At 40.6% G+C, this 27,855-nt stretch overlaps 1 protein-coding gene across 1 annotated transcript in view; it reads right to left on the bottom strand.

The window, feature by feature from the left end:
- The window catches only part of ANKRD55 (ankyrin repeat domain 55), a 115,693-nt gene that overhangs the window by 37,239 nt on the left and 50,599 nt on the right, over positions 1 to 27,855 (bottom strand). The window contains exons 7-9 of the mRNA XM_033957663.1: positions 25,458 to 25,642; positions 17,524 to 17,691; positions 13,633 to 14,294 (exon numbers count right to left, since the gene is read on the bottom strand). Of these exons, the coding sequence (XP_033813554.1) occupies positions 13,633 to 14,294; positions 17,524 to 17,691; positions 25,458 to 25,642 (1,015 nt within the window). The remainder of the gene's footprint in view (positions 1 to 13,632; positions 14,295 to 17,523; positions 17,692 to 25,457; positions 25,643 to 27,855) is intronic.

Below are 27,855 nucleotides of genomic sequence, written 5' to 3'. Positions count from 1 at the left end.
TAACGTTACAAGATATTTGGAATGTGGTAAATCGTATAGAATTATCTTTGAAAATACAGTACAGTATCTAAACCAGGGGTGTCAAACTCAATCATATAAGGAGCCAAAATCTAAAACATAGGCTAAGTCGCGGGCCAAGTTTTTTATTATGATACTTAGGGGTCCTTTTATTAACGTACGCTAATTGATTTAGCGCGCGCTAAATGCGCACCTTAATAAAAGGACCCCTTAGTCTTAGTAGAAGTATAGGTTTACAACCTCTCCAATGCCACGCTGGCTCTGCGGTGTAAACAAAATAAATAAAAAAGACTTTTCCTCTCTCTTTTAGGTCTTAGTTCACACCTGCTGTCTAACACCAGCTCTGGCAGGATACACATTTCAAATGTGACATATTGTAATCACAAACAGAAAATAAAATTATTTTTTCTATCTTTTGTTGTCTGGTCATTAATCAAATCATGTTGTGGTCCCAGGCTCTGGTTGTCTTCTGATAACTTGCTTGCCAGGGTCTCCTTCTTTCTTCTTCCCTTCTGTTTCCCTTCGCTCTCCCGGAGGTCTGGCATCTTTCTTTCTGGCCTGAGATTTGGCCCTCTTTTCCTTTCATCTCTCCATCCCGTATTCCCGCTCTCACATTAAAGCAGCCTACAGAGGATTGCTGGTCGGCTGTAGCGATTCTAGCAGGCTGCCCTAGCCTCAGCAGCATATTCCCTCTGCTGCGGTCCCGCCCCTCCTCTGACGTATGGGACTGCGGCAGAGGGACCGTGCTGCTGAGGCTACGGCAGCCTGCTAGGATTGTTACAGCTGACCAATGATCCTCTGCAGGCTGGTTTAATATGAGACCGGGAAGCCGCGTGAACCTACAGCTGATGTGGCGCTTGTACTTGATTGGGTAACAAAAATGTCTGCCAGCGGGCCAGCTTAAGTGCAAATTGGTAATCGTCTGGTGGGCCAAATTTTTATTACAGTGTGGGCCAGATTTGGACATGTCTGATTTAAACTTTCAGTTTTCTTCTGATGTAACAATTAAAGTGAATGAGCAGAAAGCTCAATTAGCTACAATTGAAAATAGATTAGAGAAATTTAGATATATCTGTTTCAATTTTGAAAAGTATAGCAGTTTCTTTTTTAAAAAAATTATTTATTTATAATTTCAAACATTTTAACAAGCATTAAGTTGTCATGTACAGAAAGATTTGTGAAAAGCATACTCATAGAGGAAATTCTAATATATAAAACATATAGGGCTCCTTATACAAAGGTGCGTTAGGGCCTTAACGCACGGAATAGTGCGTGCTAAATTGCCACATGCGCTAGCCGCTACCGCCTCCTTTTAAGCAGGCAGTAATTAATCTTGTGCGTGCGCTAAAAACGCTAATGCACCTTAGTAAAAGGAGCCCATAATTTCTCTTAAACAAATCTCAAGTACTCAATCTTGATCCATGACTTAAATGAGTGTTTTAGGAAGCTTTCCAAAGGAAGAGAAAAATACAAAAAAAAAAGGAGTGTCTGTTGATGAGTTAAGGGAGGAAAAAAAACCCTATTCCTTTAATTCGATGTTCCTTCTTTTTCAAGACGTTTCAAAGCGAGACAACTGGTTAGTTGAGTTGGTTCACAGAAAATGTATTTATGGGATGCATACTTAACAAGGAAATTTGGGGAAATCTGAAGGAAAAGACACCCCCAATTGATGCAACTCCAGGTTTCAACAATAAAAATTGCTGTCTTCATTTTTGAGTTTCTTTAGAAATAGCGGGAAATATTTGGATTTTCATACCAAGAAATTCTTTATACTCGGGGCTCCTTTTACGAAGGTGCACTAGCGTTTTTAGCGTACGCACTGGATTAGCGCGTGCTAGCTGAAAATCTACCGCTTGCTCAAAAGGAGGCGGTAGCGGCTAGCACACGCGGCAGTATAGCGTGCGCTATTCCGCACGTTAAGGCCCTAGCGTACCTTCGTAAAAGGAGCCCTTATTCTTGAAAAATAATTTCATAATCCAATTTTTATCAGGTAGTAGAGCAACGGTAATTAACAATGTTGCAGGTTTGGCTAGTTGTTTATCTGAAGACTCTAGTATAGCTGAAATATCCATTTGAATATCTTGTTGTACCTGATCTTGATCCTCACCTTGTTGTTCCTGATCTCTAGTAGACTATTTTCTAGGGAATTTTTCAAGTACCTTTCTTATTTCTAATCTTAATGTATATTTTCTGTAAACCGCTTAGAACCTAACGGATGTAGCGGTATATAAGAAATAAATTACATTACTATTTTCAGTATTTTCAAATTTTTTCCATAGGTACAAATTATCTTTTATTAGAGCTTCACTAACTTGTTTCACCCCAACTAATTCTTCATCTATTTTCTCGATGTTTGTTTCTGTAGTTAATAATGCCTGTTTGAACCCTTTAATTTCTTCTTTCTGTTCATTAACATTCGTTTGTAAATCAATGATTTGTGGGGGTTAAAGAATTCCCTAATTTCATTACCAAGGGCTCTTTTTACGAAGCCGTGTTAGCGGCTTTAGCGCACGCAATTTTTTATCACGCATTAACCCCCATGCTGGCCAATAAACTACTGCCTGCTCAAGAGGAGGCGGTAGCGGCTAGCACGGCTGACAGTTTAGCGTGCACTATTATGCGCATTAAACCGCTAACGCGGCTTCATAAAAGGAGCCCCATGTTCCACAATGAGTCTAGAGTTACTTCCTTAGGTTTTGTCATAGTAAAGGAACTATAGGAATCGTTATTGAATTCTCGCAGCAGTTTCAAACATTAAAGACTGTATTCCTCTCTATTTGAACCCTAAGAAAATGTAAAATTTACTAAGAGCAAGGAATTTTAGGTTTTTGAATTTCCCTATTTCTCATAATTTAGCACCATTGGAACTCCTGACAATGTATTTAAAAGAACTCCTTGTTGGCATTGTCATCTTGAAGCAGGAACCTTAGACCACTTATTATTCTATTGTCCATTTATTATGAATTTTTGGAAATCAATTTGGGACCAAATTAATTGTCTATTAGACAACCCAGTGGCATTATCATATGATACTGTGCTGTTTGGTATGGCAATGAGAGCAAAAAGTCAGATTTCTTCAAATAATAACAAATTATCACTTATAACGACTGGGGTTGCCATTCAACATAAAACGTATAATTGGAAAAATTGGAGTAGATTAAATTATATTTTCTGGTGGAATTCCTTATGTCATGTTTATAAAATGGAGAGATTTATTGCAATACAGCAGGGATGTTTCAGGAAATTTCAAGATGTGTGGGAGCCATTAACAAAGTATTGTACTGATTTGATGACATTTTTTTTCCCTTAAATTTACAAGTTCAATTGTGAGGAAAGGAGGGGGGGGGGGGTAATTTTATCATTATATATTGTACAAGGTATTTGATTATATGATAGGAATGGGTGGGAAGGGTGGGAGATAACATATCATTTGTACCGTTGATGATTATTAAGTGATATATTTATTGTTAATTTGTTTGGATATATTGTCACACTTATTGTAAATTTGAAAATGAATAAAGAATTAAATAAAAATTAAAAAAGGACTCCTGAAGATGTATTTAAAAGATGTACTTCAAAGTTGATAAATTAATACCTGAGAAAATCTACTACCTTCCAAGGAGTGCCAAGGGTGTGATTGAGGAAGGGGAAATGGACCACTTGGTATTTTCAGATAGTTTGAATATTTCACAGTTTTTGCAATCTTCAGCTAACAGAGCCACCTTGCTTGTTACCTTTCAAACTGAGGTAGAAAAGAGATATTTTGAAATTTTATTTTACCAAGAAGCAAGCATTGTTTTGTGGTCAGCACTGATGATATTTCCTGATGTAACCAGGCAGACACAGTTACGTAGAAAGCAGTTCCTACAACTAAAGTCTAGGACTTTGGTGATAGGGGCTTCATTCTTTCCTAAGTTCCCTTGTAAATGCCTGGTTGCATATGGAAATAATAAGCATATCTTTATGAATCCTTCTAATTTGGAGCTATTTCTTCAAGATAAGACTGTACCTCAGATAAATTCTGAAAAAGAATTAGTAGTGGTTGAGGATAAAGGTGATTAAAATGTACAAGTTTGTTTTGCCTGTGCATGATATACTGAAGAGCTAAGAAATGATTTCTTATTAGATATATGTTTTATTTAATTTTTGAAGCAGGCCCAGTAACATGGGCTAGATTTAATGTAATATTGCCTAGATTATTTTTTTATGTGATTTATCTTTATTTCTATAATTTTATTATGGGTCTCTTCTATTAAACTGCACTAGCAGTTTCTGTCGTGGGGAGCTGCACTGAATGACCCATGCAGCTCCCAATGCTCATAGAGTTCCTATAAGCGTCAGGAGCAGTGCGGGCCATATAGCATGGCTCTCTGAGCTAAAAACTGCTATTGCAGTTTAATAGAAGAGGGGGCATGCTATGTAATAAATGAATAATACAAATAAACTAAAACTAAACTAAACCTTAGGTTTGTATACCGTGCCATCTCCGCAAGCGTAGAGCTCGGCACGGTTTACAGAGTTAGGATAGAAAGGAACTCCAATGAAGGGTTAAAGGAAAGGAGCTAAGAAGATAGAGAGGGACAAGGGTGCCAGAGAGCGGGAGGTGTTAGATTTTTGAAAAGAGCCAGGTTTTCAGGTGTTTGCGGAAGAGTTGGAGGGAGCTTGAATTTCTGAGCGAGGATGTGAGGTTGTTCCAGAAATATTTTCTAGGTTGTCTCATCTCTTATCAAGTATCTTACTTGTAAATATGTTGTAAAATTAAACAACTAAAACATAAAAATAAACAAACAAAAAATAACAAAAACAAAAAAATCCTGAAAACAGGAAATAAAATAAATTTTTTCCCTGCATGCCCCTATTTGACTGTACATTTTCTGATTCCGAAATTTGAGTGAATTGTGCTCTTTGGCCCTGATTCTCTTTTGGACGCTGACATTGGTGGCCGCCTAAGAAGTGGCCACTGATCACGTATCAATCATACATTGGCATTCAAAAGAGAGTCGCATCTATAGTCCTGGTCGGATGTCTGAAATGTAGGCCAGCATTTTGCAGGCCTACATTTAAAGCATCTGTCTTGCATCTACATAGATGCAGAGCAGCGCTTAAGCCCACCCAAGGCCACTTCTGAGCAAAGCTACACCTATGCCTTGCCTTGGGCATGCTTAAGTGTTGCTACACTCCACAGACACAATCCAGAGGCCTACAATATGGGCGTCCTGCCTCAGAGAGTTTTTTTTTAATGTGCGTCCCAATTGGCTGCCAGATGGCGGTAGGACACTTACCGCTGTCTGCCATTGGGACGCATATTTTTAAGAATCAGGCCCTTAGTATATTGCCAGCAGCTTATGACATAGTACAATATGTTACTACTAATATTTTTTTTTTCTTTAATATACCGTAAATCTTAAGGTTTCAAAGTATTGATCTAATAAATATAAGGTGGTTATTTCAATGGCAAACATAGCATTAAGGCACTTAGTCACAACTGCTACCCACAATAATGACAAGTTTCTAAAGAAATATAAGATTTCAGGAGCCACAGCTGCTGAGTCTGAGCTCCCACACAAAGAACATCACATCCCAGAAACTCTATGCAGAAGCTTTAACTTGAAAGTTCAGCTCTAAAACAAACAAGTGTTCAAACCTATTTGAAAGACAATATCTAAAATAAACTTTAAATGCGGGCGAAATAGTAAAGAAAACACATACAGTACTTGACCAAAAAGAATGTTTTGCTATTCCAGCATTTGGAAAGTTTCTGGCCAGTGTACTGAAATGATTAAGCATGATACAATGTAAATTGACCTGCAAACATAATCCATGTGTTTAGAATTAAATTAAGAAAAGCTAAACAATATATATAAACTGTAAGACAGTGTTCTTCAACCTTTTTACACCTATGGACCGGCGAAAATATAAGAATTATTTTGTGGACTGGCAAATTACTAAGACTGAAAAAAACAAAAAACAAAACGCCTCCACCCCGTCCCCAAGAGCTCACTCCCCGCAAATCCTCTGATTCCCATCTGCACAAACCTCAGTTATGATTTTATATTGAACGTATTTCATTAAAGTATAAAAAGAAACAATATTCTGTACAATTGTCATTTTATAAAGACAAATAATACAGAGCAAGGATCAACAAAACCCCTGTGTCCCTCCCCTTCACATATATCCCCTCTATTATCAAGAAAACTGAATAAGCCAAATTATTACAGAATGCTACACAGAAATATCATGCTAACAGAATACCGCAGTCATACATAACAGGAATAGTGTTAGGGAAGTGCAACTAGGGCAACTGCCCCCTGGTCAGAGAGAGCCCTAAGCCAGCTGGAAGCTAAAGAATCACTGCCTGGGCTTTGCCGTCCCCAGTTATGTCTAACACCAGCTCTAGCAGGATACATATTTTAAATCTGATATATTCTAATCACAAAATAGAAATAAAATTGTTGTCTCTGGTTTCTGCTTTAATCTTCTTTTCACTCTCTTCTTTCCAGTGTCTGCCCTCTCTGTCTCTTCAGTCCAGCATCTGCCCCTTCCATCCACTGTCTGCCCTCTCCCCCTTCCATATGATATCTGCCTTCTTTCCTATGCCCCTCTCTCCTTTCCATCCAGCCTGTGTACCCTCTTTCCTTTTTACATGATTCATTCCAGCTTCACTGCTCTCTTCATTTTTATTTCTCATACACCAGATCTAGCATCTTTGTCCGTGTCTCCTTATTTTAATTCTGACCCCTTCTCAACATCAATCTCTTTCTACTTTCTCATTCCTCTGTCTCTCTCCCCTTTCCCTCATCTGATCTCTCCATTTCACCCTGACCTCTTCCCCTCCTCTAATCTCCTTGCCAGCTGTTTCCTTCCTTCCCTTGTCCAGCAGTAACTCTCTTCTCTTCCCTTCCCTTCTCCCCTCCCAGCAGCATCTCTCCTTCTCCCTCCAGGTCAAGTAGCAGCTCTCCCTTTATTTTCTGTTGTCCACCAGCTTCCCAGCCTCCAACAGTGGCGTATTCTCCTTCCCTCCGCTCCTTTCCCAGCAGCTCTCAGTACTTGCTGCAGCAGCGCAGCATTTCACTTAGGCAGCCTTGGGTCCTTTGATGGGTTGTGCCCGCCTCTGAGGAAAGAGGAAGTTGCATCAGCAGATGCGGGCTGCGACTCAGCAAAAGCCCCAAGGCTGCCGAAGTAAATTGCTTCGCTGCTGCAGGCAAGTACTGAATAGGGCCCCCCTGATCTTGCTAGCCCTGCATGGACCGGCAGGAAATTTCTGTGGACCGCCACCAGTCTGCAGATTGGCGGTTGAAGAACACTGCTGTAAGGGATCTAATCTCAACTTTAAAGAATTAATTTTATCCCCCCCAAAAGAAGCAAAAGCTACGAACAGCTTAATATTAGTGTTTATTCAATTATCCAATTGCAAAGTATATAATTATAGTTAAAAGATTGAACATATAATCTATTCTCATTATTTGCATGTTCCCGATTAATGATTTTGCTTATTCACTGTTGCATGCATCGTGACCGCTATTTGTGCCATGCATTCATGTATAAATGGGCCTTTGACCTTAGGAATAAAGAGCTTTGTTTCCATTCTCTTTCACTTCCTGTTTTGGCTTTGCTTCCAGAAATGCCCACCAAGTGTCAAGAGAGTGAGTTACAAGCATCTACAGGTACAACTCCAAAGAGAAAGAAGCATATTGTGTGTCTCTGTGACAAAATATGTGTTTTACAACAGGCTTTGTTCTGGCAAGTCTATTTCTGCTGTCAGCTGTGAGTTCACTGTGAATGAATCCGCAATGCGATCCATCCCGGAAAAAGAGGAAGATATTCGTCGGTCTGTTTGTGAAACTGCACTGGAGAGTTCCAAAACATCAAATGTGATTCGTGATCAGTCAATAGAAAAGATGGAGAAGTGGTTAAATTTGTAGATAATGCAAATGGTGAATGAGGAAAAAAGCATTGTTGTCAGGATGAAAGCCAGAGACATTTGCAAACACGTCACCCAGGGGCAGGAAAACTTGAAACCCGCTTCTGCGAGTTCAGGTTAGCTAGCGCATTTTAAAAAGTGATATGCGGTAAAAAAATGTAAGCTTTTCTAGGGAGGGTGTTCAACTGATAATAAGAACATAACATAAGAATAGCCTTACTGGGTCAGACCAATGGTTCATCTAGTCAGTAGCCTGTTCTCCCAGAGGCCAATCCAGGTCACTAGTACCTGGCCAAAATCCAAAGAGTTGCAACATTCCATGCTACTGATTCAGGGCAATCAGAGGCTTCCCATGTCTTAATAACATGGACTTTTCCTCCAGGAATTTGTCCAAACCTTTCTTAAAACCAGCTACGCTATCCGCTTATACCACAACCTCTGGCAATGCGTTCCAGAGCTTAACTATTCTCCAAGTGAAAAAATATTTCCTCCTATTGGTTTTAAAAGTATTTCCCAGCAGTTTCATCGAGTGTCCATGTCTTTGTAATTTTTGACAGAGTAAAAAAATCAATCCACATGTGCCCGTTCTACTCCACTCAGGATTTTGTAGACTTCAATCATATCTCCCCTCAGCCTTCTCTTTTCCAAGCTGAAGAGCCCTAACCTTTTTAGTCTTTCCTCATACGAGAGGAGTTCCATCCTCTTTATCATCATCTTGGTCGCTCTTCTTTGAACCTTTTCTAGTGCCACTATATCTTTCTTGAGATAAGGAGACCAGAATTGAACGCAATACTCCAGCTGAGGTCGCACCATGCAGCGATACAGAGGCATTATAATATCTTGAGTCTTGTTAACCATCCCTTTTTAAATAATTCCTAGCATCTTGTTTGGTTTTTTTGGCCACCACCCTTTCTTGGGCACTAATCTCCAAGGTCAAACAATGTTTTTATAATGGTAGTGTACCATCTCTTTATATATGTCCGTTTCCCAGTCTGTGCTATAGCATCCTGAACCATTTTGTCCTAATGATGAGTACGCCAAGGGCCCCTTTTAGAAAGCCTGATAGCATGTCCCAGCATGCCTATGTATTTATTTTTCAGCACTGCTGTGTGCAATTGTTTATAACAGTATTACTGTACTTCTAATGGTGAGAAAGCCATTGCATTGGTTGATGAGCAGTTTAATTGCTTACTATGGTTGTGCAATACTGTACATTTATTTACTTTCTAGCACTGTTGTGTGCAATTAATTTAAGAATGTTACTTCTATAAGCAATATGTAAATGTAAAAAAAATGTTTGCAACATTCTAAATGTTCTACTATGGTTTCTGTCAAATACTGTTCCATCCAAGAACCCTAATCCTATTTTTCCTATAGGATCCATTATTCACTTTACACTGTTTTGAGGCACAAAGAGCCTGATTGTGGAAGCTGCGCCTGCTGTGGCAGGTACCTGCAAGTTGAGCGTCTTCCGCATGTCAATCACCAGCAGGCACCACATCCAGAATCGCGGTTTTGGTTTTGTTTTGTTTTTTTAACATAGGCATCTTAAATGTAAGCCAGCATTTTAAAGGCCTACCTTTAAGGTGCTGATCTCGTGCCTACGGAGGCACATAGAAACACCTACGGATGCCTAAGGCCACTTCCAGTGCAAACCATGCCCACGCCAGCCTTAGGCATCCGTAGGCATTCCTATGTGCCTCCATAGATGTGAGACAGGTGCCTAAGAATGACACAGTTTTTTTTTTTTTTTTGGGGGGGGGAGATTTTCAAGTACGTTTCAGTTACGATCTCTCCGATACCTGGAGCAATCCATCTGGCATACCGCAAGGGTCACCACTATCCCCATTGCTTTTCAATGTCTACAAGTCCTCACAAGGTGCGCAATTGACCCAGCTGGGGATAAAACTATTCAGTTATGCAGATGATTTTACGATCATCATCCCATTTGCTAATTCTCTCTTGGAAGTTACTCTCAAAGCATCAGAAGCACTAAATTTGATGGGGCAACGAATGTCTGAATTCAAACTGAAACTTAATTAAGAAAAAACAAAATTTTTTGTAGCTTCGCCACATCCGCTTGACACCAAAACACCACTATGCATCAATAAACTTAATTATCCTATTCAGACTACTATGAAGGTATTGGGTGTAACACTAGATCAGTGCCTAACCATGAAAGACCAAGTGGACTCCTTGATCAGAAAGGGTTTTTTCACTCTCTGGAAACTTTGATCCATTAGAGCATATTTTGATGTGTCAGCATTTAGAATTCTGGTGCAATCCCTTGTACTGAGTCAACTTGATTACTGTAACATCCCCTATTTAGTAATTTCCCAAAAGAATATGCGACGATTACAACTTATACAAAATGCAGCGGTCAAACTGATTTTCGGACTGAGGAAGTTTGACCACGTGACACCTTACTACCGACAGCTGCATTGGCTACCGATGGAGGCACGAGTAAAGTTTAAGTTTGCCTGTTTCTGCTTTAAAGCACTATATGGTCTAGCCCCTAAATACATAACTGACCTTTTTTCCTTCTCAGCCAACAAACATAAGAGAAGCACACACTTGAACTTCATTTCCCCCCAGTTAGAGGATGTAAACTCAAAAGACACCACCAATACCTTCTCTCACACCAAGCAGCATTATGGGGTAAAGATCTAGAACAATTGCTCACGCCTTCCACTTATGGGGAATTTAGGAAACGCCTAGAAACATATCTGTTCCTGAAGTATCTAGACAGCTGACTCGTTCAATTCTTTCTCTTCAAGAACGGTTCCCTTGAACTGTTAACCACTATCTTTCACCTCTGTTAAGTTCATTCAATTTGTACCATCTTTTAATCTTTGTAAACCGCATAGAACTTCACGGTCCTGCGGTATATAAAAAAACCTGTTAAGAATGACACCTGCATTAAAAAAAAAAAAAGCATCCCAATTGTTTCGTTGGGATGCCGGTTAGAGAATTTGGCCCAAAATGTACTGCTAGAACCTAACCTCTATTTTTCCATAGGTACAGCATTTCACCATTTGCAATTTTCTGGTTTACAGACTTTTCTGGGAACCATACTACTGTGAATAACTAAAACAGACTGTACTTATGAAGAAGAGATCTTGGGTCCAATGATTATGTTTACAGAAGACTGTTCAAACACAGTGTTTACATAGTGACTTTTGCCTCTGCTCTGATGGCCCCATTTATCTTTACAGTATATACACATACCTTTGGAATGATTTACTGCAATTGTATGTGATTTTTTGATAGAAATTTATCAAGCTGAAAGTGTTTTTAAAAATAATTTGATTATTATTTGCTTTACCACTCTATTGGATGCTATTGTGTATCTGTCGATATATCTTATAAAGTCAACATCTGCACTTGTATTCATTTGTAAAATAACTATTGACAAGCAGCTCCACTAGCAGACATTCTCATACAAATTTATACCTCATGTGCATGTGTATTTTTATGCATATACATGTATATTTTTATAAAATTTTTATAAAATATACACTTATAGTTTTTCCTCTGCTCTACCCAAACTAAGGCCCCCTTTTATCAAGCTGTGTTAAGGTTTTTTATCGCCGGCCACTGCAGTAAAAGCTCCGATGCTTGTAGGAATTCTATGAACGCTGGAGCTTTTACTGCAGCGGCCGGCAATAAAAACCCTAACATGGCTTGATGAAAGGGGTCCTAAGCCTCTAGGACAGTGGTTCCCAAACCTGTCCTGGAGGACCCCCAGTCCGGTCGGGTTTGAATGCCTGTCACCTGGCACATTGGGTGTAACACTAGATCATTATATGCACATCTCTCTCATGCATATTCATTATTTCTATCCTGAAAACCCGACTGGCCTGGGGGTCCTCCAGGACAGGTTTGGGAACCACTGCTCTAGGAGAACCCAAGTATGACATAGGGACAGATAGGGAAAATACTTAGAGTACTTGATAGAAAACATTGTACACCTCCCTGAACGTCTCCAAGATAGAGCAGTATACTGTATATAAAATGTCCATGAACATACCATAATTCAAATAAAATCATGATTTTTTTTTGCATAAGCTTTTACTTACATTTTCTTTTCTTGCTTAAATCTATTCCTTATCCTTTTACTTTTGTTTGGCATTTTATTTGGCAAAGCTATTAGACCTGATTATGAATTTCCAAGGTGAAATTATGAATGTATTTGATCATGAAATTGCAGTATATCAGTGGTAAGGTTGCATAGCTTTTGTCATACATAATTTGCATATTTTGACAGGTAGCCATGCCTATTTCCAGTCCCATCAGCCAATCAGAAGTGAAGATCTGCTCAAGCCCCACCCACTCTCTGCCTTTCCCTGCCTACTTTGATGATGTCGATAGCTAGGACATTGTGGCCCTGCCCAAGCCCCACCTCCATCTGCATAACACTACCTTATTTGCATAACTCCACTCCTGTTTTAATATCCCTGCCTAAAACCCCACCCCTTTTGGTGATGTTTCAGGAAGTGATGCCATAACTGCCCAGGCCCTACCCCTTTTTCAAGATGGCAGCACACACCGGAAGTCCCTACATCACTTCATGTTTCATAGTATGTGTTGCCATCTTTGATGGGTCATATGATAGCAAGTGACATTAATTATCTGACATCACACCTCTCAGCCTGTTTTGGATTTTTTCTCCAGCCTTTTGTTTTTTTTTTATAACAGATAAAATGTTTATTGATAACACCTTCCTTCTAGAAAAAGTAAAATTCAATTTTTTTGTAGACACAACTCCTGATTCTTTGTGTGAAAAAAGCAGCAGACAAAAAGTAGAAGATAAAGCAGCAAAATGATCTTTCGCTTTCTGCATGCTGATACATAAAAGCTGATTGATTTTTTTTTTTCTCTTCAGTGGGGTGAATTCTGCGACTGGGTTTTTCTCTCTTTCTCAGAACATAGACACAAACCTGTTTTTTAAGATAATGTTCACAAAGGCAGAAGTCATTACAGCTAAAATGTTTATTCAGGTCAAGCATATGTGCCTGAAATTGTTTGATTTTAAGACAGCAAGCCCTAAACTATGTTTATTTATAGGGTATGCTGATAAACCCTCCTCTCATTTTATACTTTTAATAGAATGCTCAGAGACCAGAACTGCAGCATGTTTTCAGAGGATGTCTGCACCAGGTTTGTGACTGTGTTCTGAAAATGAGAGAGAAACCCAATTGTAGTGCATAGACAGGGGTTAAGCTTCTGAAATGCAAGAGTGAGCAGAATTTACCACATTGAAGGAAAAAAAAATCAGCTTTTTTTATGTGTCTGTGTGCAGAAAGAGAGAAATCATTTTGCTGCTTTTGTCTGCTCTTTTTTTTCTTCACAGAGAAAAAGGAGAAAAAAGTATATGTCCCAATCCCTTTCCCCTTCCCTTTAAGTAGTCCTTTTTATACCTTAATGTTAGCTCCATCCACACCATTATTTAAGGTCTTACATACTATACTGTGCCATCTATAACCTGTTATACAATATACAGGGGCAACTCTTTAAGGAGATGCCTAATTTAGGGGTAGAAAGATGCGTAAATGGTGGTATTGTAGTCATGCAAATGTGTAAGTGGCCTCTTATACTGTAGAATGCTGAATAACAGAAAAACATGTCATGTGAATTGTTCACTTTAGTGTTAAAAACAATGGTTAAAAGGGAGCAGAAAGCAAAGGCATTACCTGATGGAGGATTATTTAGATGGGGAAGGTGTGGTGGGCATAAGAACTTCAGATGGTTGGGTCTTTCAGGCAGTAAACCATCAATAAGCTTATCGGAAGAAGGTACAGTCCATGCTTTGTGGGAGAGTATTTGGTTAGCTTCTGTCCTCCATGGATTATCAAGCAAAGCCTGGCAGTTATATCTCTGATCAAATAAATCATGTTCACTTCTGCTCTTTTGAGACTGATGTGCAAGATGGTTTGAGTTTGAACTTAAGGGAAAACTCGAGGATCCACTTTGGAATGCTGTTAAATTGCCAAGAGTAATAGGTGGGAGACTTTGAGTTCTTATTGGTGGAAGTCCCTTATAACTCTGTGGTTTTTTTTCAGATAGGAGATACTTATGAGATTCTGTGGTTTTCTTTTTAAAATCAGCAGTGTTCATGCTGCTGTCAGAAGTGTCTTTGCAGTTTACATCCATAATGCAATCAAATGTAGTGATAATGTCATCAACCTCCGAGGTCTCTTCTCTTTGATATCTGTCTCTCATTCTGTCTTGCTGATGTGCATTCTGATCATCCTTTTTCTTTTTGGATGCAAAAATTTGGTTTAGCATACTGAACCGCCCTTCTTTTCTCAGGATCTTACTGTTCTGTGAAAGAGGTTGTTGAATTGTCTCAGATCTAGTAAAAGCATAAAACATGCAAGTTATAAAGATGAAGATATAAAACAATAGGGCCCGATGGTTAGCAGAGACAGGCAGCACTTTTGCTGTCTACTGCTGATGTTAAACCCAGATACAAGTCCATGCTGGACCAGTAAGGCTATTCTTATGTTCTTATTAAGACATTAAGGCTATTCTTATGTTCTTATTAAGAAAGGGTTAGACAAGTTCCTGGAGGAAAAGTCCATAGTCTGTTATTGAGAAAGACATGTGGGAAACCACTGCTTGCCCTGGATCGGTGGCATGGAATATTGCTACTCCTTGGGTTTTGGCCAGATACTAGTGACCTGGATTGGCCACCGTGAGAATGGGCTACTGCAGGGGTGGTAAAGTCCTTCCTTGAGGGCCGCAATCCAGTCGGGATTTCAGGATTTCTCCAATGAATATGTATGAGATCTATTTGCATGCACTGCTGTCATGGTATGCTAATAGATTTCATGCATATTCATTGGGGAAATCCTGAAAACCTGACTGGATTGCGGCCCTCGAGGAGGGATTTTGACACCCCTGGGCTACTAGGCTTGAAGGACCATTAGTCTGACCCAATAAGGCTATTTTTATGTTCTTATGATCATTTCTAGCAACTGGCGTTGAATATCCGGGTTTTATTTTTAACTGTTACAAAGTTAACTGTGCTAACCAATTAACTTTATAGCGGTTGAAGATAGGACAGCTATTTATGCAGTACTATGTGACCCCTAATCTTATCTGTAATTAATGGTCATGTGCTAATGGTAACATTAGCACATGACCATTAATACAAATAATAGAAAATTGGCCATTTAGGGCTTCCGTAAAAATGGCCATAGCTTGCAGGAGAGAACCATGTAAGGGTAGGTTAAGGCCACTTTTTACCGCAGCTTAGTAAATGGACCATTAAGGCAGCTAATGCTTTGCCTACAAAACACATTTAAGTTTAACTTACCGCCTGATAAAAACCAATATTTTAATTTTTCTCTCTTGAGGGAACATGGACAAATTTTCCCCATTCTGTTTCTTAATGTAGCGATGAATAGCTGGCCATGACTGAAGCAATCAAACTATAATCAACTGTAGCAACTCTGAATGTTTTTTGTGTGTGATTTGTTAATATTCAGGACAAATGCTAGGTGAATAAGGAATTGCAATCTTTTGAGCTGAATGACATAACTACAGTAGAGTCTCGGTTAACTGGATCTCTCACACAACTGTCAAAAAATCAGCGGTGGAAAAAAAATGTCCCCCAAAGCACCGGTGGCAGTGTCCTGAGTCGCAAATCCTCCCTTCCTCAAGCCCTGAAGCAGCTATGAACCCCCTCCCTTCCACTCTGAAACACCAGCGTGGCAATGGTCCTGAGCCGCAAAGCCCTCCTCCCTCTTTTTCTCCCTTAAGCCCCGAAGTGGCAGAAGCAGGCAGCGGTCATGAGCCATGAACCCCCCTTGCTCCCTTCCCCCCCCCCCCCCCTCTCTCTCTCTTCCTTGAAGAATGGTCTGAAATTTGGCAGCTAAAATTAAATGCTAAGAACTGCAAGGTCATGCATTTGGGCTGCAAAAAACCTGAGAGAAAGGTACAGTTTAGGGGGTGAACAACTTATGTGCATGAGAGAAGAGCAGGATTTGGGTGTGATTGTATGTGATCTAAAGTGGACAAAGAGGTTGATGCTAGGGTGCATAGGGAGAGTTATGGTCAGTAGGAAAAAGGAGGTATTGATGCCCCTGTATAAGACTATAGTGATACCTCATTTAGAATATTGTCTACAATTCTGGAGGCTGCAGCTTCAAAAAGATATAAAAAGGATGGAGTTGGTCCAGAAGAAAGCTACTAAAATGGTGTGTGGTCTTCGTCATAAGGCATATGGGGACAGACTTAAAGATCTCAATCTATATACTTTGGAGGAAAGGCGAGAGAGGGGAGATATGATAGAGATGTTTAAATACCTACTTGATATAAATGTGCATGAGTCGAGTCTCTTTCATTTGAAAGAAAGCTCTGGACTGAAATGGCATAGGATGAAGTTAAGAGGTGATAGGCTCAGGAGTAATCTAAGGAAATACTTTTTTACAAAAAGAGCGGTAGATGCATACAAGTGGTGGAGACAGAGACTGTGTCTAATTTCAAGAAAGCCTGGGATAATCACGTGGGATCTCTTAGAAAGAGGAAGAGATAATGGTTACTGTGGATGGGCAGACTGGATGGGCCATTTGGCTTTTATCTGCTATCATGTTTCTATGTTATTTACTTGCCTCACAAAAAAGTTTGCCACTCTTACAATTACTCCTTTCAGTTGTGCCCACTGCATTTCTACTCCTTCCAGACGTTCCCATCCAGACAATTACATGACGTAATCCCCCATCAGAATAAAGTTAGTTTTTTAAAAGTCGAGAACCTTTACTTTTGAATGAGCCGTCTCTATACCCGTCTTAATATTAAACCGTACCATGCAATAATAATTTATTCTTGTATACCGCCATACCGGGAAATTTCATGGCGGTTCACAAAAAGTAGAGCTAATACATACAATGCAGATAAAAATACATCAGGTTAAAAATAAGAAAAAACTTGATAAAGTTAAAACAGGATGCATTAAGATACCGGATGCACGATGATCACCCTCTGTAACATCAGAAACACTTTCCCTGTTTGTAAGCACTAAGTCCAGTATGACTCCCATCCCACATGCTGCAACAGTTCTCCTTGTAGAGTATCCAGAATCTCCCTACTTCTAGAACAGTGTATTTCAAAGTGTGTGCCGTGGCACATTAGGAGTAGATTCACCGGCTGACTGCCTACAGGACGTGCCTCTCGAGGTAAGAGGCACATCCTATTGGCAATCAGCCGGCGCCAGCACCTCTCCTTCTCTTTGTGCATCTTCCCTTCCGGCACCCCACACTGGTGGCTCAGGGCCTATCTGGAAAGCCTTCATACATGCATATGACATTATCACATCGACATCCATGCACTTCCAGATGCCTCGAGCCGCGGCCATTACATTTAGTGTGCGAGACACTGTTCTAGAAGACCCCACAATAAGGATTCCTTAATCAACATTCGGCTTGTTAAAATCACCTTGGGAATATTGATGTGAGTATGTAGAAAATAAGGGATAAGGAAGTTTACATGGCTGATTCTCCTATAACTCAAATGAGAACAAAGGCCTTGAAAGAAAAAAAAAAAATATGAAAGCACCTGTATATTGATTGTTCATTTACCTGTTCTCTTGTGAAAGCAGTTTGATACATGCTGTGTGCCCACAGTACACTGCATATGTCAGAGGAGTGTTTTCATTGATATCTCGTGGGTTGCTGTCTACACCCAGCTGCAGCAGTGTCTGTACACAATCTGCTTTTCCTGCTGCTGCAGCCCAATGTAAAGGAGTTCTAAAGAAGAAATGAAAATAAAAAAAAATCCTGTGTGAAAACGAATTACCTGTATAGATAAGTTGTTTTATATCTATATATTATCTTTGACCCAGAGCTCAACAGAAAACAGCAAGGAATTTGCAGCTGCTTGATATGTCTCTACTCTTTCCCCAGGTTCCACTGGGATATTTAAAGGTATAATCATGAAGTTTGGTAATATATATTTACAGAATCAATTTCCTCACCCTCTATGAACTTTCCTAGACATCCATCCCAATATATTTAAAATTATTTATAACCCGCCTATCCACAAATCTAGGCGGGGAACAAAATAACATACAAAATATACTAAATACTATAAACAAATACAAATTAGCAAGACAAACACAGTATAAAAAGAACAGAGCGACTCAAGCATTCACATGGCTCAAACAGCAAAGCTTTCACCCCTTTTCTGAAATGCAAAAGCATGATGGATTGGTACAAAGGTAGGGCATTCCACAGCATTGGGCCCTGGACAGAAAGCATCGATTTACGGTTCCCCGTATGTCTCACCACTGCCAATGACGGAACCTCTAAACAAATTTTGTCAGAAGACCGTAACTCATGGAAAGGACAATGCCACTGCAGTAGAGAACGAACACTTGACGGACAGTTAAGCTGAAGCATCTTGAATAGCGATGAAAGAACTTTAAACTCGACCCGCATGCCAATTGGCAGCCAATGGAGATCTCGAAGTATCGGTGTGATATGGTCGAATTTTGAAGCATGAACATGGGCTATTTGTAACATAGGCCCTGAAGTCAACCTTAATGAGCAGGGCGGCTCAAGGCAATCTGCTGCCTGAGGCAAGGGATGAGATGGTGCCCTCCCCCCTTCCCTGCTCACTGCTTCCTCAAAACTATAATTGGGGAATAAGGTGGATGGGAGTGATAGAATACATCAAACTGACAGGACCCAAACAATTAAGCTTATTACAAAATCATGAAAATACTCAAACTATATATATTTATTAGGGCTGCACATTTATTAATCGTGATTAATTGCAATTAAAATTGTTAATCGCATAAAGTGTCCCCCTCACATTTCCTTCTATATTTGTACAGTGGGCGTGGCAAATATAGACAGCAAAAGTAAATTCTCAGAACTGACATGTTTTAATTACTAAAATGAAAATAAATCATTTTTCTTACTTTGGTTGCTTGGTGATTTTATTTTTCTAATTATTTTGTTCAGTCTTTAAAATCACCGGGCAACCAAGGTAAGAAAAATGATTTATTTTCATTTTAGTAATTAAAACATGTCGGTTCTGAGAATTTACTTTTGCTGTCTATATTTTACACTGTACAAATATAAAAGGAAATGTGAGGGGGGATGCTTTTTGTGATTATAAATTTTAATTGCGATTAATCAATTTGCAAACCTAATATTTATATATTTTATGCACATAAAACCAAAGTGAAACAGCCTGAGTTGTCAAACCATATACAAAAAGAAAAATGTCCAGTTCATTCTACCAGTGTTAAACCCTCTGGTGCTGGCGGCCATCAGGAGGATCTAACTGCATACTTCCCAGGCCTGGAGTGAAGAGCACAAGTGCTCACAGAGAAGTCCAATTATATAAGAGTATTCATTCACATTGGTATAATTTTCATTCATAAGGGTATTCCAAGATTAACCAATAAAATGCTCCCAGCAAAAGGAGCAGAAGTTGAATGTTTCACATTACAATTTAACATCCAAACTGTGGTGTTAAATCAGCAATAGCAAAACAATTTACCTCATACCAGATACTGTGCAGGTAGACATTTAGAAGTGTTGTGCAGTATAAGGTGTGGAGCCCATTGAATGCCTATGTTGAATTGCAACGAATGTTGGGCATTTTCCTTTTTACAGATTCCTTACACATCCAGGGGGGTGGGTGGGGGGAGGGGAAGGTATTTGGGTTTGCTAAAGGTATTTATCTATAATATTGCAATAATATATGCATATGCAGTGTAATAGTTATGTGAGGAAGGGAGGGAGAAAAGGATTGGTAATGTATTAATTTTGTGTATTTTAAGTGCATTATGTATAATGCTCATGTGTAATATTTGTATTGCACTATCAAAATTTGAAAATCAATAAAGAATTAAAAAAAAGAAGTGTTGTGCAGTGGTTAAAGCTACAGTCTCAGCACCCTGAGGTTGCGGGTTCACAACCACACTGCTCCCTGTGACCCTGGACAAGTCATTTAATCCCTCCGTTGCCCCGGGCACATTAGATTGTGAGCCCACTGTGACAGACGGGGAAAATTCCATGTAAATTGTTCTGAGCTTCCCTGGAAGAACTGTATAAAAAAATTGAATAAATAAATACTAGCTCCAGGTTAAGAACTCAAGCTACATCAACCCGACCTATGAAAAGTCAACACTGCAAACAGTGGCATAGCGAGGGTGAGAGGTGCTCAGGATGGTGGGGCCTCTTCTCCCTCCCCCCATGCCCCTTCCCCTGCCAAGCATGTGCACCCTTTCCCTACCCTGTACCTGTTTTAACTTTCCTGCTGCAAGCAGCATCACCAACTCACTGTTGGTGTCAGATCTCCCTATGACGTCACTTCCTAGGCGTGGGACACGGAAGTGGCATTGGAGGGAGAGCCGATGCAGGCAGTGAGTTGGTGATACTGCTCATGCCGGGGAAGTTAAAAGAGGTATGAGGTAGGGAAAAGGTGGGTGTGGAGGAAGGGTGCCGGCGCCTTCACCAAGATATATTTTTGTCATGTGTTTTATTTGCTGAATTCACCTGTTTCAAGAATGACCTCATTAGAGCAATCTTTAATGAGAAAAAAGGGTAGCTTTTAAGCAAGAAACATAAAACAGTTTTTTAATGTGCTGTGCTTCAGTTAATGGATCTTTTCCTCTAATTAGCAAATACCATTACTGTTTGCTTAAATTGCTTTTAATATTAACCCAGACGTCCCCAGATATACTTTTCCATTTTCTGATCTAATTCAGCACACTTTTTACAAAACTAAATGGGAAAGGCAATTTTTGAAATCATTCTTTTGTGAGTATACAGTATGGGGCTCACAATCGAAAGAGAAAAACGTCCAAAAACCGGCCTAAGTCGGCACTTGGACGAACATTTCTCAAAAACGTCCAAGCGCCGATAATCAAACTGGGTTTTGGACGTATTTCTAAACGACTTAGGCCCTCATAGTGTCGCTCAACGTCCAAAGCTAAACGGGGTGTTTCGGGAGGCGTGTCAAGGGCGGGAGTTGGGCGGGACGTGGGCCGGCTTAGACTTAGTCGTACACCATGTATAACCAAAAGTGATACATTCCACGATCGACGGAACTTGGACGCTGTGACTTAGACCATGTCCAAGTCACAAAAACCCACCTAAACTTACCAGATATGTACTGAAAACACATAAAACAGACCCCCACACACTACCCTGGTGGTCATCGACCCCCCCACCCCCATAAAAATTTTAATCACAACTTTAAAATTCAGCCTCCAGACTATCATTACCTGGCCGCCTGGCATAGGAAAGCCTAGTCATCCAGCACAGAGGCAGCTTAAGTCATCTTGGGGGTTGGTTAGGGACCCATAGAGAGGAGGACCCATGCCCATAAGCCCCTGTAATCACTGCATTGATACTTAAACATGTGCACTGCCCTATACATCCCCCAAACCCTTTTTTACTGGCATATAAGTGGCTCCTGCAGCCATAAGGGCTATTGGGGTGGAAGATAAGTGGGTCTAGGGCGGGGGTCGGCAACCCGCGGCTCCAGAGCCGCATGCGGCTCTTTTTCACCTTTACTGCGGCTCCGGTAGTGTGGCCCATGGGACTCCCATGGGGATGAAAACAGCCTACCTAAATTCTGGCGATGCAGGCATGCAGCTTACAAATCCGGCGTCGCGGCAGGAAATAGCCATGCTGAGCAGTGAGCTCAGCACGTACACAGATGAAAGCCTTGCTTGCTGATTGGTCCGGCGGCCCCACCCCGCCGTGCCGCCGGACCAATCAGCAAGCAAGGCTTTCATCTGTGTACATGCTGAGCTCACTGCTCAGCATGGCTATTTCCCGCCGCGACGCCGGACTTGTAAGCTGCATGCCTGCATCGCCAGAATTTAGGTAGGCTGTTTTCATCCCCGTGGGAGTCTCTCTCGTGCGCTATGGCTCTAAGTCAATTCTGCTTGTTTCAACTTCTTTTTCCACAAAGGCGAGACTCGTAGAGGGAAGGCCTCGATGTCGGCAGCTTGTCTTGATCACCGCTGCTGACGAGTTGCTGAAGAGAGCCGCGGAGCAGGGGGGTGTTGCCAGGTGCAGGTAAAAGGGAGAGGGCCAGATGCAGGACTCGTGGGTGAGGGAGGAGAAGAGAGAGAGAAAGAGAGAGGGGAGGGAAACAAAAGGAAATATTTCATACTGGGCTGGGCCGGAGTGGAGGGAGGGTGGAAAGATTCTAGCTACAGGGTGCAGTAACAAAGGAAAAGGGGGGGAAAGCTGAAAATGGAGATAGTGACACAAAGAAGAGAAAGGGTAAGCAGGACCTACTGAATAAGGATAGAGATACAGAGGGGACATGAAGAGGAGGTGCTTATTGGCCCAGTAATGGTGGTGATCTGTGATTTTTAGCAGTACAGTGGTATTGCGGCAGAAACGCCGAACAATTTTCACAAAGGTTGCAGGTAAAGGAAGGGGAAGAGGTTCAGGAGCAAAAATCCCATTAACCAGCTAAATTAAATATTTTAATTAGCTATTAATGTGCAAAAATATATTTTACATTGTTAAGTGAAAAAGTCCTTTTTTTCTTCAGATTGACAGCTAACTGCATGATCCTGTAGATAGCATTAAGATAAGAAACAATATATGCAGTGTTAGATTTGTTTTATAATGGTTTTGCGGCTCCAAGTTTTTTTTTCTTTTCGAAAACGGGTCCAAGTGGCTCTTTATGTCTTAAAGGTTGCAGACCCCTGGTCTAGGGGATTCTGGAGGTGGTTTGGGGGGGCTCATCGTCACCTATAAGGGAGCTGTAGTGAGGAGAAGCCATGGCACCCTGTTTGTGAAGTTCACAGCAGTGCCCTGTAAGGTACCCCACTATTTAGGTGCCCTGTCTGGGTGTTCTGTCCATCACTTTGCAGGCCCCTCCCACGTCCAACAGGGCTTGTTCTAGACGTTTTGGACTTGGACAGACAGTTGGACGAAAATGTGCTTTAAAGATCGACATTTTAGCAGCTTGGACGATCAGATCTTCAGGACGTATAATTGGACAATTTTTGAAAGTCAAAAGACGGACGTCTCTTTCGAAAATGGGACTTAGGCTATTTTTGACTTTGGACGACGTCCCTTTCGATTATGCCCTTCCACACGTGCTATATCAAAAAACACAAATGCATCTCACACTTATTCCGCAGAATGACTTAGAAATTATAATTTACCAAAGGAGCCTCAAAGCCAATCGAAATAACGACTCCAGGTACACAGGTCGTGTCGAGATGGAAAACGACATATTCTTTCCTAAGGGACCTTCAGTCACAAGGGGGCACCGCTCAAACTCAGAGGAGGGAGATTTGGTGGTGACACCAGGAAGTATTTCTTTACAGAAAGGGTGGTGGATCACTGGAACAAACTACCGGTGCAGGTGATCAAGGCCACTAGCGTGCTCGACTTTAAGAATAAATGGGACATCCACGTGGGATCTCTACGTGGGTCGAGCAGCACTCTGACTTAATGGGATGGGACAGTAGAGTGGGCAGACTTGATGGGCTATAGCCCTTTTCTGCCGTCATCTTTCTATGTTTCTATGTTTCTATCAAGTTTCAAGTTTTATTAATTTTAATATACCGACCATCAACATGCATCTAGCCAGTTTACAATACTAAAAAAATGAAAGGTTAAAATAATTATTATGGGTGGGGGAAAGAGTGAACATTAAAAAGACAAATTACAAATACGGACATGAGCTTGAGGGTAGAAGGGGAAGTGGGGAATCGATAATTACATCATTAAAAACAAAATTTGAAAAAAGGGAAGAGGGAAAAGGGGGAGGATATGACATCAGGAGAGGGGATCGCTTCTAAGGAGTACTTACTCTAATCATCAAAAACCAAGATACAAAAAAATCAGTCACCCTGTTTTTTGCCAAAGACCTTTTTTTCTCTACTTATATAGTTTTTTTCCTCCCTGGTTGTTTTTTGGGGTGGGCCGATGATTAGAGTAAGTACTCCTTAGAGGTGCTTTATGTACCTGGAGTCGTTATCTCGACTGGCTTTGAGGCCCCTTTTGTAAATTATCATTTCTGTCAGTCATTCTGCGGAGTGAGTGTGAGATGCATTTTTGTTTTTTGATATAGTGGTTTGATACTATTGCAACTCTTTTCATTAAAACTTTAGAAAACTCACCTCACCCTCACAAATATAGGCATTCATTTTTTTTTTAATATAAACTTTATTGAATTTTCAGACATTGGTAGTGCATTCATAATCATTGTGCTGAAATGATGACTGCTTAAGAGCCATTTCTATTTTTTCACATTAGATTGCTCATGTAAAGTACAGTCCATTACAATTACAGCCCTGACAGAAGGAATACATATAATTATGTTGCCATATACAGTACCATTAAAAGACCCTCTCTCCCACATGCTATTCTTATAAACAGTGCATTTGTTTTCTCTCAGAAGCAAGGAAATAGACTAGAAAAAGATAAAGTGCCTATCAAAGGGCTAGATTCACTAAGGGCACGGATTGGATCTGATCCATAAGGGATCCGATCCGTGTCCTGGGGGCTGATTCATGAATTGCCATCATGCAAATGAGGGCGATCAGAATCACACCCCCAACTGACTGCTGGGATCGCTCTGTAGCGATCCCGACGCATGCGCAGACCATCTGTAGATGATCTGCGCATGTGTCTAAGAGCCGCAACTTTTTTCTAAAAACTTTTTTACTAGCCCAGTGAGCCTGTAGTTTTAACCCGCTTTAAACCCACATGTTAAAACCACGGGCTCACACTGTGGGGGAAAGCCAGGGCAAGGAGCAAGAGAGAAGATTTGGGGACAGAGAGTCGGGGCAAGAAGCAGGAGAGCAGATTCAGGGAGTCGAAGCAGGAGAGCAGATTTGGGGAGTTGGGGCAAGGAGCAGGAGAGCAGATTCGGGGCAGAGAGTTGGGGCAAGGTGCAGGAGAGCAGATTCGGGGAGTCGGGGCAAGGACCAGGAGAGCAGATTTGGGGCAGAGAGTCGGGGCAAAGAGTAAGAGAGCAGATTTGGGGCAAAGAGTCAGGGCAAGGAGCAGGAGAGGAGATTCAGGGTAAGGAGCCTTTAGAGCAGATTTGGGGCAGAACAGGGCAGCAGGAGAAAATTGTGACAGAGAGTTGGGGCAGAGAGAGCAGGAGAGTCGGGGGCAGAGAGTTGGAAAGACAGCAGGCAGAGCAGGAGATGGCAGTCGGAAAGCTGTAAATGACTGGTCCCCAGCAGTCGCTTGTATGTGATCGGCTAGCCCAGACAGTGTTGCAGGGTTTTTGTTTGTGAATCGCTGCCTGCCATCATTTCAATGCCGTTCTCCCTCATTTGCATGCGCGGATCGCAGGATGATCGGGACAGAGGTTAGGGAATCGGGTTGGAGGGAAATTGGGTCACAATGGGGTCGCAAACTGATCGGTACACAATCGGTATGCTTAGTGAATCTAGCCCAAAATCCTGGAAGATAATTAGTAAAGTAATAGTTAGCCTTGGTTTAAAGTTTGATCCTTTAGTTTAAGCCAGCAGGAAGTGGCACCTCCAGTAAGTTTTTCTGGTTACCTGTCATCCACATCAAGAGCCTGTAGGTTGCAGTCTACCACTCTGGCCAGTTCACAGATAATATCACTGAAACCGGCAGCAGCTGCAATGTGCATACATGTCTTCCCATTCTCATCGTCATAGTTTATTATGGATTGGCCTTGGTGGTGATCCAGGATGATGGAACACAGAATTCTGTTCCCACTCTGAAATAAGAACAAAAGAAATATTTGACATTTTACTAAAGAAGATTATTAGGGCTGCATCTCCTTTATATTTTCTAATAGAGAAGAGGTGACTCCACCATTCAGACATAATTAGTTTGGCATTATCTTTCCAGTAGCGCATAATAAGGTGGATAGCTTATAAAATGATATTGAAAAGTTCATTATGAGTCATTGTTCTTTGTTTATAAATATTAATATCTGTTTAAGACCAACAAAATCTATTTGAAAAGAAAAATTAGGACTCTCTCTGTCTCCATGATTCAGGTCACCTTTGCAGAGTGCGGTGATTTGATCATGTTTCCCCACTACTTTAAGCAGCTAAATTGGCTTCCTATCTCATATTGTGTAATATTTAAATATTTGTGTTTGGCTCATAAGGCTGTTCATGCAGGAGATTCTAGCTGTTTGTTGGCATTAGATTCTGTGTACACTCCTTATAGGGCACTTCGTTTGTTGGGTTCTGGTCACTTAGATCCTGATTCTATAAATGGCACCTAAAACATAGGTGCTGAGGAACACGATGCATAGTGTATATCAATCATGAGTTGGGCACTGTTTATAGAATCACACCTAAATTGGACTTAGGCGCTAGTAGGCAACAAAACTTTAGGTGCCCCTATTTATGCCAGGGTTTCCTAGGCCTAAATACTGACACCTAAGTACTATTTAGGCACCTACATGCAAAACACGCAAGATCTAATCTAATCTAATCTAATCTTGGGTTTATATACCGGGTCATCTCCAAACAGTGCTCGACTCGGTTTACAAAAGTCAAAAGACCAGATTATACAAAGAGATAAGAAAAAGGAGAATAAGTAATTGAAATTTAACCTTCCCCAACACAAAATGGGCCCATCAATGCTTAATGGTTACTAAATCCTCTAGACACTTACCTGAAATTCATTGGCACCTACCAAGTTAGGCATCTAGATCAACCAAGCATGCTGATCTATGTGCCTAACTTCAGGTGCCGTTTATAGAATCTGGGTGTTCCCGCCAACAGCTAAGTCATACTATGAATTTACTCGCTATACAGCTTTATTCTTTTTAGCTCCTTATTACTCCTCTTTTACAGAAAGCTCACTGGTTACCAATAGAACATAGGATCACCTATAAAATTATTCTACTAACTTTTAAAACCAGAGCAAATAACCAGCCAGAATTTATAAATAACTTACTCATCCCATATAATCAAACTAGGACCTTAAGATCTACAACTCACAACCTTCTTACCATCCCCTCATTGAAACATATCAGTACAATGAGGACTACAATTTTCTCTGTTAGTACCCCCTCTCTTTGGAACAGTATCCCAAATTACTTACGTGAAAAAACAACTCTTGCCAATTTTAAGGTGAAGTTAAAGACATTTCTCTTCCTAGATGCTTTTGTAACTTAAACTGTCTTTTTAAGGACGATTTAGATTCAAGAAAGGTTTCTACCTTCAGTTCCCCCTCCCTATGTTATTCTTTCTCTTGAGTGTTTTCTGTCTTTCTATCAATTGTAGTTCTAACCCTTCTTCCCTTTTGTTCCTGTTCGTCAATGCCTTTTAAAAAATGTCATTTCCCCTGGTTTGTCTTTGTTTAAATTGTATTTTAATTGGCGCATTGTTTTGGCATTTTTGTACACCGCCTAGAAAGCTTGATTGGGTGGTATAAGAAATTTTAAATAAACTTGAAACTTGAATGCTCTCCCTCATATAAAAATGTACTCTGATTGCTCCTAGTTACCTGGTGCGATGTGTAACTTCTTACATCTCGTTACCGAAGTTGCGTTCCTCAATGCAGTGTGACTTGGCAACACCGACTAGAGGTCAGATTGCAGACAGAGCGGGGGTTTTCTCCTGTGCAGCACCAGAAGATTGGAATAAATTTCCATCTTATATTAGGCAACAAGGAAGGGTGGGTGAATTTAACAAATTGTTGAAACGTCACCCGTTTTGTCTCATGAAGTATGCAAGATTAATTTGTTTTATTTTCAGAATCATGCTGCAGCTAGATTACTGATGTTTAGTATGTAAAAGATGTGGAATGATGTAGTAATGTTGCTTTTATGGATGTTGGTTTATGTAACGTGACATTTTATGTTTCAGGATGGGTTTTTTGGTATGAAATTTTATTGTGTGTGTCACACTGTGCTTCACTGTATGCCCGGTAGGGCGGTTTTTTTTTTCTGGATTGATGGATGTCCAT

The sequence above is a fragment of the Geotrypetes seraphini genome, chromosome 1 (assembly GCF_902459505.1).
Source record: "Geotrypetes seraphini chromosome 1, aGeoSer1.1, whole genome shotgun sequence".
NCBI lineage: Eukaryota > Metazoa > Chordata > Amphibia > Gymnophiona > Dermophiidae > Geotrypetes > Geotrypetes seraphini.
This window is presented reverse-complemented; position numbering and strand designations above follow the sequence as displayed.